The sequence below is a fragment of the Oncorhynchus kisutch genome, linkage group LG27 (genome assembly GCF_002021735.2).
Source record: "Oncorhynchus kisutch isolate 150728-3 linkage group LG27, Okis_V2, whole genome shotgun sequence".
NCBI lineage: Eukaryota > Metazoa > Chordata > Actinopteri > Salmoniformes > Salmonidae > Oncorhynchus > Oncorhynchus kisutch.
In genome coordinates, this window is record NC_034200.2 from 18,396,008 (window position 1) to 18,412,616 (window position 16,609).

General features: G+C 45.5%; 1 protein-coding gene across 1 annotated transcript; it reads right to left on the bottom strand.

Annotated features, from left to right (window-relative positions):
* Positions 1 to 11,499: 11,499 nt before the first annotated feature.
* LOC109872148 (uncharacterized) lies at positions 11,500 to 16,424 on the bottom strand. The gene is made up of 5 exons (XM_020463262.2): positions 15,674 to 16,424; positions 15,497 to 15,559; positions 12,888 to 15,377; positions 11,845 to 12,444; positions 11,500 to 11,637 (listed from the first exon to the last, which is right to left on the bottom strand). Exons 1-5 carry the CDS (start codon positions 15,819 to 15,821, stop codon positions 11,603 to 11,605), a joined length of 3,336 nt encoding a protein of 1,111 aa, XP_020318851.2. The 5' UTR covers positions 15,822 to 16,424; the 3' UTR covers positions 11,500 to 11,602.
* Positions 16,425 to 16,609: the final 185 nt, after the last annotated feature.

Sequence of the window (16,609 nt, forward strand, 5' to 3'; positions counted from 1 at the left end):
TTCCACTCCAATTGTAGCCTATAGAATTAGGAATTTAATAGCATCTCTATGCTCTGTGTCATGATATGCCAAAATGTAGTATATATGACACGGATTGGCAAGGAGTGGAATGATAGCTAAACAAACTGTTAACTAACTGTTACCCAGACTAGCAATGGATCCCCCACGAGAGACCAGTCTGTTCAGCTAAAATTTCACTTGAGTGGCGCAGCGGCCTAAGGCACTGCGTCTCAGTGCAAGAGACATCACTACAGTCCCTGGTTCAAATCGAGGCTGTATCACATCTGGCTGTGATTGGGAGATAAGATAGGCGCACAATTATCGCACAATTATCCCGGGGTAGGCCGTCATTGTATATAATTTGCTCTTAACTGACTTACTAGTTGAATAATTGAGGCAAATTCAATTCAAATGATCATTGCGCTGTTGCAAAAGATGACGTTAAAACTTACCTTGAATTTGCACATTGTACATGTTCCTGTCGCTCAAGGTCCGGATGATATAGCTACAGGATTACTGGACATCATAGCGCTTCATTTTGAGTTATCTGAGTTGTCGACTTCCGTTGCTATCGCGGATTTACCAACGTTCTGGAGTAACTACATGTGTTCAAATGGAATGACCTTTCGCTACATTAGAATATGACAAGAAGCTTGAGCTGAAGATCTCAAAGGTTGTGAATGTATGAATGGATAAAATAATAATCAATCAAATAATCAGTCAATCAATTACACTTGTAATTTTGTTTCAGTCGCGGGGGAAACCAAACCAAACGCACTGCTGTTTTTATGTGCATCAAAATCGGCACCATGTGTGCCCCAAAACATATTTATTGCACATTGCACTAAGCCAACTCGCTAAATAGGCGCTGTCCTTGGTGACAATTTTGCCACATGTAGTTTAAAACCACCGCGTTTCTCCGAAAGTTGTCAATTACTAATACTTTGTTTTTCGAAAATTCTAATAGCCTAGATAACTATAATAAATGCTAGCGTATATTACAGTCAAACTTGCATGTGTGTCGCAGAAAAAACTTATTGGGCAAAGTGTCATTTTCACAACTAAATAAAAGGGGAAACAAATCTGGACCATTTACAATTCTGCATATGTCAGTTGTCATTTTACGGTTGACAAAATAAATACGCCCATGCAAAAACAACAAGAAAACTGCAGATTCAGATGAATTGTATTTATTTCAAGAATTCAATGCGGATGGAAAAACTTAATTTGATCCGTCACTTTTCTTGGTCAACTGCATCATCCCCCATGTCTGTCCTGTTTTGGGGAGAAAAAAATATATTTAAGGATAATATAACGACAAATAACATACAACAATACTGTATCAATGCTTTCAACGCAATATATACTATTCACGTACACTACCGTTAAAAAGTTTGGAATCACGTAGAAATGTCCTTGTTTTTGAAAGAATAACTTTTTTTTTGTCCATTGAAATAACATCAAATTGATCATAAATACAGTGTAGACATGGTTCATGTTGTAAATGACTGTTGTAGCTGGAAACGGCTGATTTTGAATGGAATATCTACATAGACGTACAGAGGCCCATTATCAGCAACCATCACTCCTGTGTTCCAATGGCACGTTGTGTTATCTAATCCAAGTTTATCATTTTAAAAGGCTATTGCTCTTTAGAAAACCCTTTTGCAATTATATTAGCACAGCTGAAAACTGTTGTCCTGATTAACTGGATGTGCTACCTTGTCCCGGACCTGCTGGTTTGGACTCTACCGCACCTGCTGTCTCTAACTCTGAATGATCGGCTATGAACTCTGTTGATCAACTGGATTTTTCTCTTGGGAAGAAGCTATATCCAAGATTGGGGCTGAACTTTCCACAAGGAGATAGCTGGGGATGTTGATTTTCTGAGTGTCTAACATTGCGACAGTCTGAGCGGTCTGGCCTGATTGTCCCTGTGCTGCCATCCTGTTAGAAGTTTCACAACATAAACGTTTTCAATATATTCATTCAAGAAAAGTCACACCTTGGGAGTTTTATTGAAGACTTAGTTGTTAGCTATCTGTCTAGTTTTGCATGGGAACGCAACTCAAGGACAGAATAGTGAAAAAACATCATCACAGCGGGCTCAAGCTCAAGAATAACCACACACGGTGGTTTTGTTTCTACGTTCATCAGCAAACAAAGCCTCTCTTCCTAGGGAAGACCAGCTGTCTATGATGCAACAACCAGAGCCAGGTGTTCAACAGAGAGAGATGGAAGAGCCTCTTCAGCACATTGGGACCAAGTCTCAATCTACAAGATCAAGGTCATCAAAACAGTCAAGCAGATCCTCAACCGCGAGTTCTGCAGCCATCAAAGCATGCGCCAAGGCGGACTCAGCACGCGCACAAGTCTCTTATGCTGAGAAGGAAGCTTCTGTGATGAAACAAAAGGCAGAAATAGAGGCCAGCTTGTTGAAGCAAAAAGCTGACCTCGAGGCAAGTTTATATGTTCTCCAAGTTGAGAGAGCAGCTGCTGCTGCGTTGGCTGAAGCTGCAGCCTTTGAAGAAGTTGTAGGATCAGAACGCAGAGAGCTTCGCAAAGAACTAGACACAGGGACACAGCCCTTAAGTCCAGTCCAACGTACATGTGAGTATGTGCAACAACATGCTAGGCCCTACTTTGCTGAACTTCCATTTGAAGTGGAGAAACAAGAGCTTAGTGTTGACCCAGCTACATGCCATAATCCAGAAAGTAGCAAACAACAGAACATGAGCAGAGACTCTCCGTTCAAAAGAAATGAACAGCAGCATGGTGGAAATGGAAAGCAAGCCCACTTCCAGTCACACACACACAACTTCCCTGAGTCACAAGTGGCACCAGACCTCACCAAGTACCTCCTACGACGTGAGATGGTGAGTTCCGGACTCCTGAAGTTTGATGATCGCCCTGAAAATTATTGGGCATGGAAAGCATCCTTTCTCAATGCGATCAGAGACTTGAATTTATCAGCCAGGGAAGAGTTAGATCTAATTACCAAGTGGCTAGGGGCAGAGTCGTCTGAGCAAGCAAACAGAATTAAATCTGTCCATATTTTCAACGCAACAGCAGGACTTAACATGGTCTGGCAACGACTAGAAGAGTGCTATGGTACACCCGAAGTGATCGAGAATGCACTGTTGAAGAAAATTGATGATTTTCCAAAACTGGCTAACAAAGACAATCACAAACTAAGAGAACTAGGTGACATTCTTCTCGAACTGGAGTGTGCTAAAGTAGAAGGGTACCTTGCAGGCCTCGCTTATCTGGACACATCTCGGGGGGTAAACCCTATTGTAGAGAAACTTCCATTCAGTTTACAAGAAAAATGGATAGCACAGGGATCAAAATATAAGGAGGACTATCGGGTAGCATTCCCACCATTCTCGTTCTTCTCGAGATTCATCAGGAACCAGGCGAAAATTAGAAATGACCCCAGCTTCACCCTCTACACCTCAACTAACCAGGTGTCCATGAAAAGTGAGAAACCTGCCAGGTACAGCAGCAAGACACCTGTGACTGTATACAAGACAGATGTGTCATCTGAGGCCTCAGACCACCAAACCAAACCCAGTAAGACAAAGGTTGAAAACCCTGACCGTCACTGCCCAATACATAACAAGCCTCATCCTCTTAAAAGGTGTCGTGGGTTTAGATACAAAACTCTAGATGAGCGCAAATCATATCTCAAAGACAATGGCATTTGTTTCCGATGTTGTGGGTCAACTCAGCACAGAGCTAAAGACTGTAAGGTTTCAATCAAGTGCTCTGAGTGCAACAGCGACAGGCATCTTGCTGCTCTGCATCCAGGCCCAGCCCCTACAAATACAGACACCGCTACAGCAGAGACAGAGCATGGCGGGGAGCAAGGTGACGATGCTCTTCTATCTGTCACCTCAAAGTGTACAGAGATCTGTGGTGAGGGAGTCAATCCAAGATCATGTTAAAAAATATGCCTAGTCAAAGCTTATCCGGCTGGGAAAAGAGAGAAAGCTGTCAAAATGTATGTAGTGCTTGATGAACAGAGTAACAAATCTCTGGCCAAGACAGAGTTTTTCAGTCTCTTCAACATCAATGACAACTCTGCTCCATACACCATGAAGACGTGTTCTGGGGTAACAGAGACTTCAGGCAGGAGAGCCGTCAACTTCATGGTGGAGTCTATAGATGGACACATGCAGCTCACTCTCCCTACCCTGATAGAGTGTGATATGATGCCAGACGATAGGATGGAGATTCCCTCCCCCGACATTGCGTATCATCATCCCCATCTGCAACCAGTTATGGACAGAATTCCAGCTGTGGACCCAGACGCTCCCATCCTCCTGCTCTTAGGACGAGACATCTTAAGGGTACACAAGGTACGAGAGCAAATCAATGGGCCCCACGACACTCCTTATGCACAGCGACTCGACCTCGGGTGGGTCATCGTAGGTGAGGTCTGTCTGGGAACGGCTCACCGACCAGCCAATGTTAACGTGTTCAGGACAAACATACTTCAAAATGGTCGCACATCCTATCTGAGCCCTTGCCCTGACATCATCCAGGTGAAAGAGAACTACAACAGCGTAGCTCAGAAACACATCTCTCCCTCTAAAGTGCACTTGAGAGATCCAAACACAACTGTGAACACAGACAGCCTGGGATGTTCCGTGTTCGACAAAACACAAGACGATGATAAACCAGCACCATCAGTGGAGGACAAAGCCTTCTTGGACATTATGGACAAACAGGTTTTCCAGGATGATGGAAACAACTGGGTGGCTCCACTACCCTTTCGCCCCACTAGACGTCGCCTTCCTAATAACAGGGAGCAGGCCATGAACCGTCTCACATCACTTCGCAGGACTTTAGACAAAAAGCCTGACATGAAGCGTCATTTTATTGACTTCATGCAAAAGATGCTGGATAACGACCAAGCCGAACCTTCACAGCCACTAGAGGGAGACGAAGAACGTTGGTATCTGCCCATATTTGGTGTTTACCATCCACAAAAGCCTGAACAAATACGAGTAGTATTTGACTCCAGTGCTAAGTGTCAAGGCGTGTCACTTAACGATGTTCTGCTCAGTGGTCCAGACTTAAACAACACACTCTTGGGTGTCCTAATGCGTTTCCGCAAGGATTGCATTGCACTAACAGCAGATGTGCAACAAATGTTTTACTGTTTTGGTGTACGTGAGGATCACAGAGATTACTTAAGGTTTCTCTGGTATGAAGACAACAACCCAGATGGAAACATAACCGAGTACAGGATGAAAGTGCATGTATTTGGGAACAGCCCTTCACCAGCCGTAGCCATCTACTGCATGAGACGAGCAGCGCTACAGGGTGAGAAGGAACATGGGTCAGAACCCAAGCAATATGTAGTGAGGAACTTCTACGTCGATGATGGTCTGACATCAGTAGCTACTACAGAAGAAGCTGTCAACATTCTAAGAAAAACACAAGCAATGTTGGCGGAGTCCAACATGAAACTACACAAGATTGCATCCAATAGCAAAACAGTTATGGAAGCCTTCCATATGGAGGACCGTGCGAAAGACTTAAAAGATCTGGACCTAGGAGTGGATCCTCTCCCCTTTCAACGGAGTCTGGGACTTTCCTGGAACCTGGAAACAGACAGCTTCTCATTCCAGGTGTCCCACAATGAGAAGCCTTTTACGCGGAGAGGCATCCTGTCCACAGTGAATAGTCTTTATGACCCCCTTGGGTTCGTGGCTCCAATAACAATGCAAGGTAAAGCCTTAATCAGAGAACTCTCTTCTGATCAGAGTGAGTGGGATGCCCCTCTTCCCACAGAAAAAGAAGAGGAATGGAAAATGTGGAAGGAATCTTTGATGGAGTTGGAACATATGAATATTCAGCGGACCTACATCCCAGTCTCCTTGTCTACCACTCAAAGAAGAGAGCTACACATCTTCTCGGATGCCTCTACAGTAGCCATAGGAGCGGTAGCCTACCTGAGAGTTATTGACTCGGAAGGTCAATGCCATGTTGGATTTGTCATGGGGAAATCAAAATTGGCCCCTCGTCCGGCCCACACTATCCCACGCCTAGAACTGTGTGCGGCTTTGCTAGCTGTTGAGATGTATGAACTGATCAAAGACGAAATTGACATTGATATACATGCAGCCAAGTTCTACACAGACAGTAAGATAGTTCTCGGTTACATCCACAATGTCACCAAAAGATTCTATGTTTATGTTGCCAATAGGATAACTCGCATCAGGAAGTCTACCCATCCAGATCAGTGGTGCTATATAAACACTGACAGCAATCCAGCAGACCATGCAACCAGGCCCATACTTGCTGCGCTCTTAAAACACACTAGTTGGTTCTCAGGTCCACAGTTCCTGACCCAAACAAACTCGAGTAAGCCTGAGAACATCAATTTTGACCTTGTAGAGCCTCACACAGATGCAGAGATTCGACCAGACGTCACTGTCTTTGCCTCTAAAGTTTCTGGAGCTCAACTCGGCTCTCATCGCTTTGAGAGGTTCTCAAGCTGGAAAACTCTCAATCGAGCCACAGCACGACTCATTCATGTTGCAAGATCCTTCCATGAAGGTGCAGACAACACCAGCTGCAAAGGCTGGCATGACTGTAATAAACCATGCGGTACAAGTGAGTTGTCACAAGCCAAAACAGCAATCATTCACTGTGTGCAACATGAAGCCTTCAGAGAGGAATTCAAATGCATTGAAAAAGGAAAACAGTGGAAGCAAGTCCAGTGTCTCGCTGACACCTTTTGGAAAAGGTGGAGACAGGAGTACCTGACAACGCTGCAGAGACGCAGAAAATGGACAGCAGAAAAGCCAAATGTAAAAGTGGGAGATGTTGTCTTATTGAAAGACAGTCAGGCACACAGAAATGACTGGCCAGTCGGGCTTGTGGTAAAAACCTTTCCCAGTACTGACAAAAAGGTTAGGAAAGTAGAACTAAAAATTGTCAAGCAAGGAGCTGCTAAGGTGTTTCTGAGACCAATCTCAGAGATTGTTGTTCTTCTTTCTGAAGCATCCTAGAGACAAAAGATAAAAATAGAAAGGACATTATTTGTTTCTTGATATGTTTTATTTCATAGTGGCACAATTTCATTATGCCAGGCGGGGAGTGTGCTGCCATCCTGTTAGAAGTTTCACAACATAAACGTTTTCAATATATTCATTCAAGAAAAGTCACGCCTTGGGAGTTTTATTGAAGACTTAGTTGTTAGCTATCTGTCTAGTTTTGCATGGGAACGCAACTCAAGGACAGAATAGTCCCTGTGTCTGTCCACTCCTGAGTTGACCTGAGTCGAGACATGAATGGCGGGAGGTCCTCCTTGTCAACAAGACATCCTCTGGACCAACACTTTCATTGCAGGCACAGCCATTGGCTGGGACAACACACTCATAGACAGGTTCCCTTTGCCGTTCTCTTGAGCAAAATGGTACGGTGTCCAGACTTGGTTGACAGAGCTTTTTAGAGCAGGGTCCACATCTGGAGTTGTGTCCTGCACCAATGGGGACATGCTGGAAGAAGGTAAAACTATACATGCTCTTGAGAGTATCTCAAATAATACATCTCATTCTTATCCCCCTCTTCCAGCAAAGTTGTGTGATATACTGGACAGACTCCTCCTCTGGTGTTTTAGTAGCTTGGTCATCCTGGACCATCTCTGGTGTCTCTGCCCCAGGACAGTGTGGAGCGTTGGTGGTGTCTTCAGGCTGGGGATTGGTAGTTAGTTCCACAGTTGTTGTTTCGACACTCTTCTCATCTTGAGGATTTTTCGAGGATTCTGTTATTGCAAATTGTTATTGGTGCATTCTCGTCATGTTGAGGACTGATGAATTCTGTTATTGGCACATTCTCTACAGCTTGAGGACTGACCAAGTCTTGATTTAATGGTCTCTATGTTGTCTGGTTTGACCAAGTCTGCTACTTTTATGACATCCTCAGTAGGGGAAGGAACCAATCCCAGTAATTCTTCCAACATTACTAGGCAGAGGAGAGCCTGATGTTTGGGAGGAGGCTGGTCCCTCTTCAATTTGTGGAGTTGCATGGGCCACTGGTCTCTCATCAGTTTGTGTAGTTCCGTGTATCCCAAATCTTTCAGTTTGTGTAGTTCCATGGGCCTCTGGTCTCTCCTCAGTTTGTGTAGTTCCGTGTGCCCCTAGTCTTTCAGTTTGTGTAGTTACATGCGATGCTGAAACTGTATTGTCTGTAGTTCCATGGAATGCTGGTCTCTCCTCAGTCTGTGTAGTTCCATGGAATGCTGGTCTCTCCTCGGTCTGTGTAGTTCCATGGGCCATGTTGTGATATGAAAGGTCTGCTGGGAGTGTATCCATAGGCATATATGTCCCAGAGAAGCTCTGCTGTACAACCACACACCTGCCCTCAGACACTGGGGTCACAATAACACCAACTGGAAGAAAAAATATATGGACAACGGCCTTTTCAAAACTAGGCTTATAAGTAGGCTATGCATATGTTTATAACAATACAATGGATTGTAAGGCTTAAGCCTTGTTTCATTCCCATATCTATACAAACTAGAAATATGAACATCACATCAATCCATTTCTGAGATAATTGAAGTACAACATCTCACGAGACTTGAAATCTTTTGAATGCATAGTTGAGGTTGACCACCATCTCTGCAGCACATCAACAATCAGGCCTTTATGTTAGAGTGGCCAGATGGAAGCCACTGCTCAGTAAAAGGCACATGACAGCCCGCTTGGAGTTTGCCAAAAAGTACCTCACGGACTCCCAGATCATGAGAAACAAGATTCTCTGGTCTGATAAAACCAAGATTGAACTCTTTGGCCTGAATGCCAAATGTCACGTCTGGAGGAAACCTGGCACCATCACTAAGGTGAAGCACGGTGGTGGCAGCATCATGCTGTGGGGATATTTTTCAGCGGCAGGGACTGGGAGACTAGTCAGGATCGAGGGAAAGATGAACGGAGCAAAGTACAGAGACCCTTAATGAAAACCTGCTCCAGAGCGCTCAGGACCTCATACTGGGGTGAAGGTTCACCTTCCAACAGGACAAGGACCCTAAGCACACAGCCAAGACAACGCAGGAGTGGCTTTAGGACAAGTCTCTTAATGTCCTTGAGTGGTCCAAACAGAGCCCGGACTTGAACCCAATCGAACATCTTCGGAGAGACCTGAAAATAGCTGTGCAGCGACGCTCCCCATCAAGCCTGACAGATCATGAGAGGATCTGTAGAGAAGAATGGGAGAAACTCCACAAATACAGTGCCTTGCGAAAGTATTCGGCCCCCTTGAACTTTGCGACCTTTTGCCACATTTCAGGCTTCAAACATAAATATATAAAACTGTATTTTTTTGTGAAGAATCAACAACAAGTGGGACACAATCATGAAGTGGAACGACATTTATTGGATATTTCAAACTTTTTTAACAAATCAAAAACTGAAAAATTGGGCGTGCAAAATTATGTGAAGGGTCTGAATACTTATTTAAATGAGATATTTCAGTTTTGTCTAAACCTGTTTTTGGTCTGTCATTATGGGGTATTGTTTGTAGATTGATGAGGGGAAAAAACAATTTAATCCATTTTAGAATAAGGCTGTAACGTAACAAAATGTGGAAAAAGTCAAGAGGTCTGAATACTTTCCGAATGTGCAGTATGTACAGCAATAGTTCAATTGGATAGGTTTTGACTAGAATACAGTATACACTGTACATATGAAGGGGGTTAAACAGTATGTAAACCCTGGTTGTGTCTGTGTGTCACTCCGGATGGTAGGCTGTTAGATGACTAAATGTGATGCTTCACTGCAAGTATATTGTATATTTTAAATATTCAATAAAAAATGAATGCAAATAAACAGTATGTAAACATGATTAACGTGACCAGTTTTCCATGACTATGTACATAGGGCAGCAGCCTCTAAGGTGCATGGTGGAGTAACCGGGTGGTAGTCGGCTAGGGACAGTGACTTATGATTTATGTATTGTAACAGGCCCACAATGTTGTTACTTAAGTCCGATTTGGAAATATTTGGCGGTTTTCGCTTCATAGTAAAAGTATTTAACAGTAATGCAGTTGATTGGTTAAGATGACATGAAGATGAGTTGGGGTTGACGTGTTATACACTGATTTTTACTTCAACATAGTGTGAAATAAACAATAGCTAATTGTGCCGGGGGTAAATTAGGAGATTCGGGATCTTTACCCCACACATTTCCTTGGTGATTCCATTTTTTAGGTTGAGTTCGATTTGACCTCTTTATTTATTTTCTCTGCTGTCATGTTTGGGGAGATTTGACTCTCTCCTTTGGTTCTGAACCAGCTGTTGTCCCAGTTGGACTGAGTGGACTGTACTTTGGCTCAGTGGGGGTTGAAGGTCAGACTGTAGAGTTGAAATCCCTTTTCATTGGACTGGCAGTAGGCACTGGTGATGACAGTGTTGCTTGTTGTTGGTGTTGGTAACTGGTAGTGGGCACTTGCATAGAGTTTTGCTTGTTGTTGTTGGTGGCAATCGACAGACACAGGCCATGTTCCATTGTTTAGCTCATCCACCACAACATAGCCAAAAGTAACAATGTATCACTTTCTGTCTACTCTATTGTTATACTTTTTAAATATGATGGTGTAGTTGCTCTAACTTCTTCTCATTAGATAGTCAAATAATATTGTGATGAGCTTCAATAGCAGGAAAACAAACAACATGTATAATAGCTAACATTACCTGCAAGCTAATTTAGCTTTTCTATTTAATGCATTCCTTATCCCAAGCAACTATGTCATAACAACCTGGCGAACAGGTCATTTTGAGTTCTGACGAGTAACTGAGCAGATGTTAAAAGGATGACATGGCCTTAGGCTCAGTCCAAGTCAGTCCAGACTGTCTAAGCCAGATTTTAAAGGTTGATGGTGATTTTCTATTTCTTTTTTTACTCACACTTCCACCCATGGAATCTGTTACTATGCAACATGGATGTGACATTATGACTCATTTTGTGAGTGTTGCAATGGTTCTATTCATTCCATAGAAACAGTGGTCCTAAAGCTAGAATCCTTAGTTTAAAAATAGAACAAAGTGACACCTCGCCACTGTTTTGGTAAAAAGTTGAGCGATTGGTTACATTTCTCCATGCCTCTCTCAAATTCATAGACAGAGCCATTGACATAAGGACTGACCATCAGTGATATCAAAATTATAGTTTGAACCATGTTTGGAGGGTATGAAGTGTTTGTTTACATTGAATACAAACATTGGAGTAAAACAAGCTTATATTTTGGTTTCTGATGGGGTACGACAGTTGAACTAAGCTCAAGAGGGATTTATAAGTTATAGTTCAAAAATGTATGTAGCGACTAAGGATTCTAGCTTTAAACAACAGCCCAATACCGAATCTTTGTCAAACTTTTGTATCAATGTGGAAGTTTACCCTCCATCTACTGCCTTTACATAGCTGCAATTACCTTAAGTTGTATGTTTTTGTAGTGATTGATTGAGGGTTTGTGCACTATCGAAATTCATGCAATGTAAGTATATTTATTCCTCATTATCAGTTTAAAAGAATGCAAAAGAGACATTGGCAACTGCAAAAATAAGGCCCTTCTCATGTGAAGACAGGATTAGTTGCCCTGGGGATTGCAATTCATGACGCAGCCTGTGACAAGAAAAAGAGAGAGCATAGTTTCATCTATAACATCAAAACACATAGCTTCTTCAACCACTTAATGCCATATGTTCAACTTTTAATAATAACCACATGGTAGGCATGGATGCTAGCCCTGACATCCAGAAATAAACAAAAAAGTCCAAGTGAAATCTAAAACACAACCATACATTTCATAGTGGCAACATGTTTAGCTACCTTGATTGTTGTTTGCGCTCGTGTCTAATCTTTTGTTATGAAGCGATACGCAGCTGGGGTTGTTGTTCTTCTGCTCCACCCCTCCCTGGTTCTGTCTCTGGTTGGTGGCAGGGACACAGCTGGAGGAGCCCAGCCTGCTCAGCTCCCCCTGGTGCCCACAGAAGAGCAGGGAGCTGTGGCGCTGCTGCAGCAGTGGGCACTGGAGAGGGCACAGGGCCTGCTGCCTCTCCTGGGAGGGGGTGGCCACCAGGTGGTACTGCTGGGGGTAGTGGAAGAGGGGGTCGGAGGAGCAGTTCTGGGGTTGGACGAAGGAGGTGCCCAGGTTGTGAGCAGAGCAACGGGGCTCGGCCACGTGGTGGGTGTGCAGGCTGCCGTGGGACGACTGGGAGCACGGTGGCAGCAGGTGGCAGCTGCTAGAGTAGTGGCCACAGTCCTGGTACATGGGGATGTTGGCCATGTGATCCAGGCTGTTGCAGTGCATCATGGTCTGGGAGTTCTGGTAGGGGCAGATCATGCCGCCCACCCTGCCCTGGGACTCGGGTCGCGTCAGGTGACAGAGGCGCCAGTGGCTGCCAGTTCTGCCGAGGCAGCTACACAGGCCTGAGGAGATAGAGGGAGAGAAGAAAAATACATTATAAGGCATGATTGGCAGTCTCACAAAAATCCCACAGTATATTATGTCTGTAATGTAAAGGTAAAACCTATAGATGAATTAAAGCTGGAATCCTTAATGGTGAAACTGCCACGTCCTTTTGGGATATTACAACAAACAGTTTTTCCCCCTCAGACATTGTAAGCGCAATAGAACAGCAGAATATGTACTGCAATTATTTTATTTTGCACTGCTCGACGCAAATCACCGTCCACAAAACCACAACAATAACAATGGTGCTGAGGCGGACAGTTTCCCCTTATGCGGATTCCTTTTCCAAGTTCACAGCTATGAACCAACAAATGTACAGCTAATTTCACAACAAAATCTAAAATCTATTGACTTCAGTGCAATGGTTTGAACGTGAAATGAATACATGTAAATATCTTACTTGGCCCTTGAGAACAAATGGGCATGAAGTTGGTGTTGGTCTGCTGTCCGTGGTTGAGCGGAGCCATGCCAGCCTGCTGCTGCAGAGACGCAGGACACTGTCCTGGGGAGTGGGTACAGTGGCCCATCACAGGCCCTCCCTGGGGGTACAGAGACATCATACACGGGCCCCTAATCAGCTGCTGTGGAGCCATGGCAGCCGGAGAGTGCACAAAGCTATTGTTCCTGGACAGATTGGAGGCGGTAACAGAGGGGCACATAAAGCACATATCTTGGAAGACAGCTGAGTTTTTCAGATAGCTGGGGTTGTGTGGTATTTCCTGAACTCCAGGGGTGTTAGCCAGATAGCTGGGGGTCCTCGGTGGCTCCTGGACTTCAGCGGCGTTAGCCGCATAGCTCTGGAGCCGTGGTAGCTCCTGAGCTCCAGCCGCCACATAACTCAGGGTCCTGGGGATATCTGTCACTCCAGGGAGGTTGGTCCTTGGTAAATCCGTAGCAGCAGCAGGAGCCACAGCCGCAGTCTGAGCTGGAGCCAGGCTGGCAGTCACAAGACTTGGGGTCCTGGGGATGTCAGAAATAGGGAGACACAGGAAAGGGAAGCTCTTGGCTTCCTCTGGTCCCAGGCCGAGTTGGCACAACAGACCAGGGGTCTTAGCCAGCTCTGGAGCAGGCAGTGGGAGGTAGACCAAGAAGGGGGTTCTGGACTCTCCTGCGGCCGTGAGGGTGGGCAGGCATGGTGAAGCAGACTGGCACTGAGTTTCCTCTGTCAAGGCAGGCGCGGGAGCTGGGAGCTGCACACTGGGGACACCGGTCTCTTCTGGTGCCACAACAGGAAGGTACACAGAAACAGGGGCCACAAAGTCGTCGGTCACCGCAGTATGGGGGCAGGTCAAAACAGAAGATTCGGCCTCCACTGTCTCTGCAGCAGAAGGAGATTGAATTGGCCGATAAGCTGTCTCCACGCTGACCACAGAAGGACAAATCCGATTGGAGGATTCTGTCTCCACGGTTGCAGCAGTAAGGGGAGAAGCCAGAATGGAAGACTGGATCTCCACAGTCACTGGAGAAGGAGGGGGACAAATCACACTAACAGACTCAGTCTCCAATGTCGCTGCAGGAAGAGGACACAGAAGATCAGAGGACTCTCTCACCACCCTTTTGACTGATTCAGGAGGGGACACTACCATAGGAATCAGCATCACATCCTCTGCTGTCTCGAATGGTGAAGTTGCACCGGAGAGGGAGTGTAGGATGACTGAGAGAGGACGATCGGTCAAACTAATCTGCGCGTCTTGGACAGCCATAGCAGGGGAGTCAGACACAGCAGGGGAGTCAGACATAGCAGGGGAGTCAGACACAGCAGGGGAGTCAGACACAGCAGGGGAGTCAGACACAGCAGGGGAGTCAGACACAGCAGGGGAGTCAGACACAGCAGGGGAGTCAGACACAGCAGGGGAGTCAGACACAGCAGGGGAGTCAGACACAGCAGGGGAGTCAGACACAGCAGGGGAGTCAGACACAGCAGGGGAGTCAGACACAGCAGGGGAGTCAGACACAGCAAGGGAGTCAGACACAGCAGGGGAGTCAGACACAGCAGGGGCTGAAACAGGGAGCTCCAGTGTTCCAACTGGGATGGAGGGCCTTGAGGGTGTCATCTCCTGGTGTTTGACTGGTGCAGAGTGGACCTCAAGGGGTACAACCTTGTCTCCAAGGGCTGGAGACTCCTCAGGCTCAGCGACCATAGCAGCTGGTCTCGCCACCACGGGACCTGCTCTCTCACAGATGGGATAGCTAGGCTGAGATGCAACGGCCATCTCCAATGGTGCCACCACGTCTTCGAGGGCGCCCACCATTGAGGCACAGCTGCACTTATACCTGACAGGGACGTCACACGGAGGCGGAGCCACTGCTGCGTTCTCAACCAATAGGGGATGAGCCTGGAACACAATCATCTTGGGTACATGCTCTGTCTGCACGATGATCAGGGACTCTGATGGGAGCACGCCAGTGCGGATCAGCACCGCATCCAACTCCTGGCTGATCTCGCTGAAGGAGACCCGCTCGAAGAGGGCCGAACAGACACGCGCACAGGAGTTGTTGGCGGAAGCCCCGAGTGGAGGAGAGTCCCGGGGGGACGACTCTAGGTCAATCTTGCGCCGGTACAGGGCCAGGCCCTGGGCAATGTCTGCTGGGATGGGCCCTGGGGACAGTGTGATGGTGGTGGCAGAGACCTGCAGGCCACACTCGTTCTGGCCACCGTCAGTAGAAGCTCCTGCCACTGCATCCATAGCCTGGATGTCTCTGTTGCTGCAGGGCTGGTCACTAGAGATGAAGGAGAAAGGCTCCCTGACATCCTCACATCTAGCTTCCATTAGCAACGGGCCTGCCTCCCACTCCGGGATTGGCTTGGGATGGGGGGACCTTTCAGGACCTTGGACAGTGACCTGCGGCTGTACTTGTGGTTGTACAGCTTTATTCTTCTTCCTGTAGACTGCAAACAAGCAAAAGTGCACATTATGATTTACAATATGAAAACAAACAACCGATAGGATGAGAATTGATTGGCCTGTTTTGTTAAACAACAGAGATGAGAAAAATTAAGTAACTTACAATGAGAGCCTTTTGTAGCCCTGAATTCTTTAATAAGCTCGTGGATAGGCATGCCTGGCTTCTCTGTGAAACACAATGCAACGTGATTGGGTCAATTAACAAAAGGTGTCTAGAACTATTAACATGCATCAGTCTAGTGTAGTCTACTACAGGGGATTCAGGCACAGCATTGCCTACCGTCTCTGAAGATAAGAAGCGCATTGAAGAAGCCCGCTGCGAAGGCGGGGATACTCTCCGGTTGATACTTCACCACAGCCTTGCTCACTCCCTCAAGCAAGTCCTTGAATCCCGTGGGAATATTCACCACTCTATGTGGATAAGGCATCTTGCTGCTTATGAACACAAGCGTAGACGCACGAAATTCCAAATCACAAGAGTAAAGTCGTTCAAATATTTATATACACTAAATTTAATGAACGCGCTCGTCCAATGCATTATTGATAGACTCCAATAATTGTCCAATGCGCTGAGAGCAGTAATGAAGGCTACTAGCGATAACATGATCACTCAATAATTGCGTCATAATGGCGGGTGTATTGTTGCTGCGAAATAATGTTGTCACGCACACGTACAGTTGGCCTGCTACTATGTAGCATTTGATCCAACTACCAGATAGCTCATCTGACAGTATATCATGCCGGTATTTCTACATCAAATAATATAACGGAAATTCCCATCACTATTGGCTTAATGCGACAAAGGTGTATTTAACTTTTAACTCTAAAGCACCTGTAGGATAGCTAACAAACTGTAACGGGCTAATGTGATGCTCCATTCGTAGTTACAAGTAGTTTACTGTTTGGCATAGCACAGAGTTTTCGACCAAACTTAATAAGGATCCGCCCCTTTTTTTGTACCATCTTTGAAATGCAAGAGAAAGGCCATAACCATTGTTATTCCTGCCCAGGTGCAATTTAGATTTGGGCCACTAGATGGCAGCAGTGCAGGTGCAAAGTTTTAGACTGATCCAATGAACCACTGCATTTCTGTTCAAAATGTTGTATCAGGACTGCCCAAATATGCCTAATTTGTTTATTAATAACTTTATGTTCAAAATTGTGCACTCTCCTCAAACAGCATGGTATCATTTCACTGTAATGGCTACTGTAAATT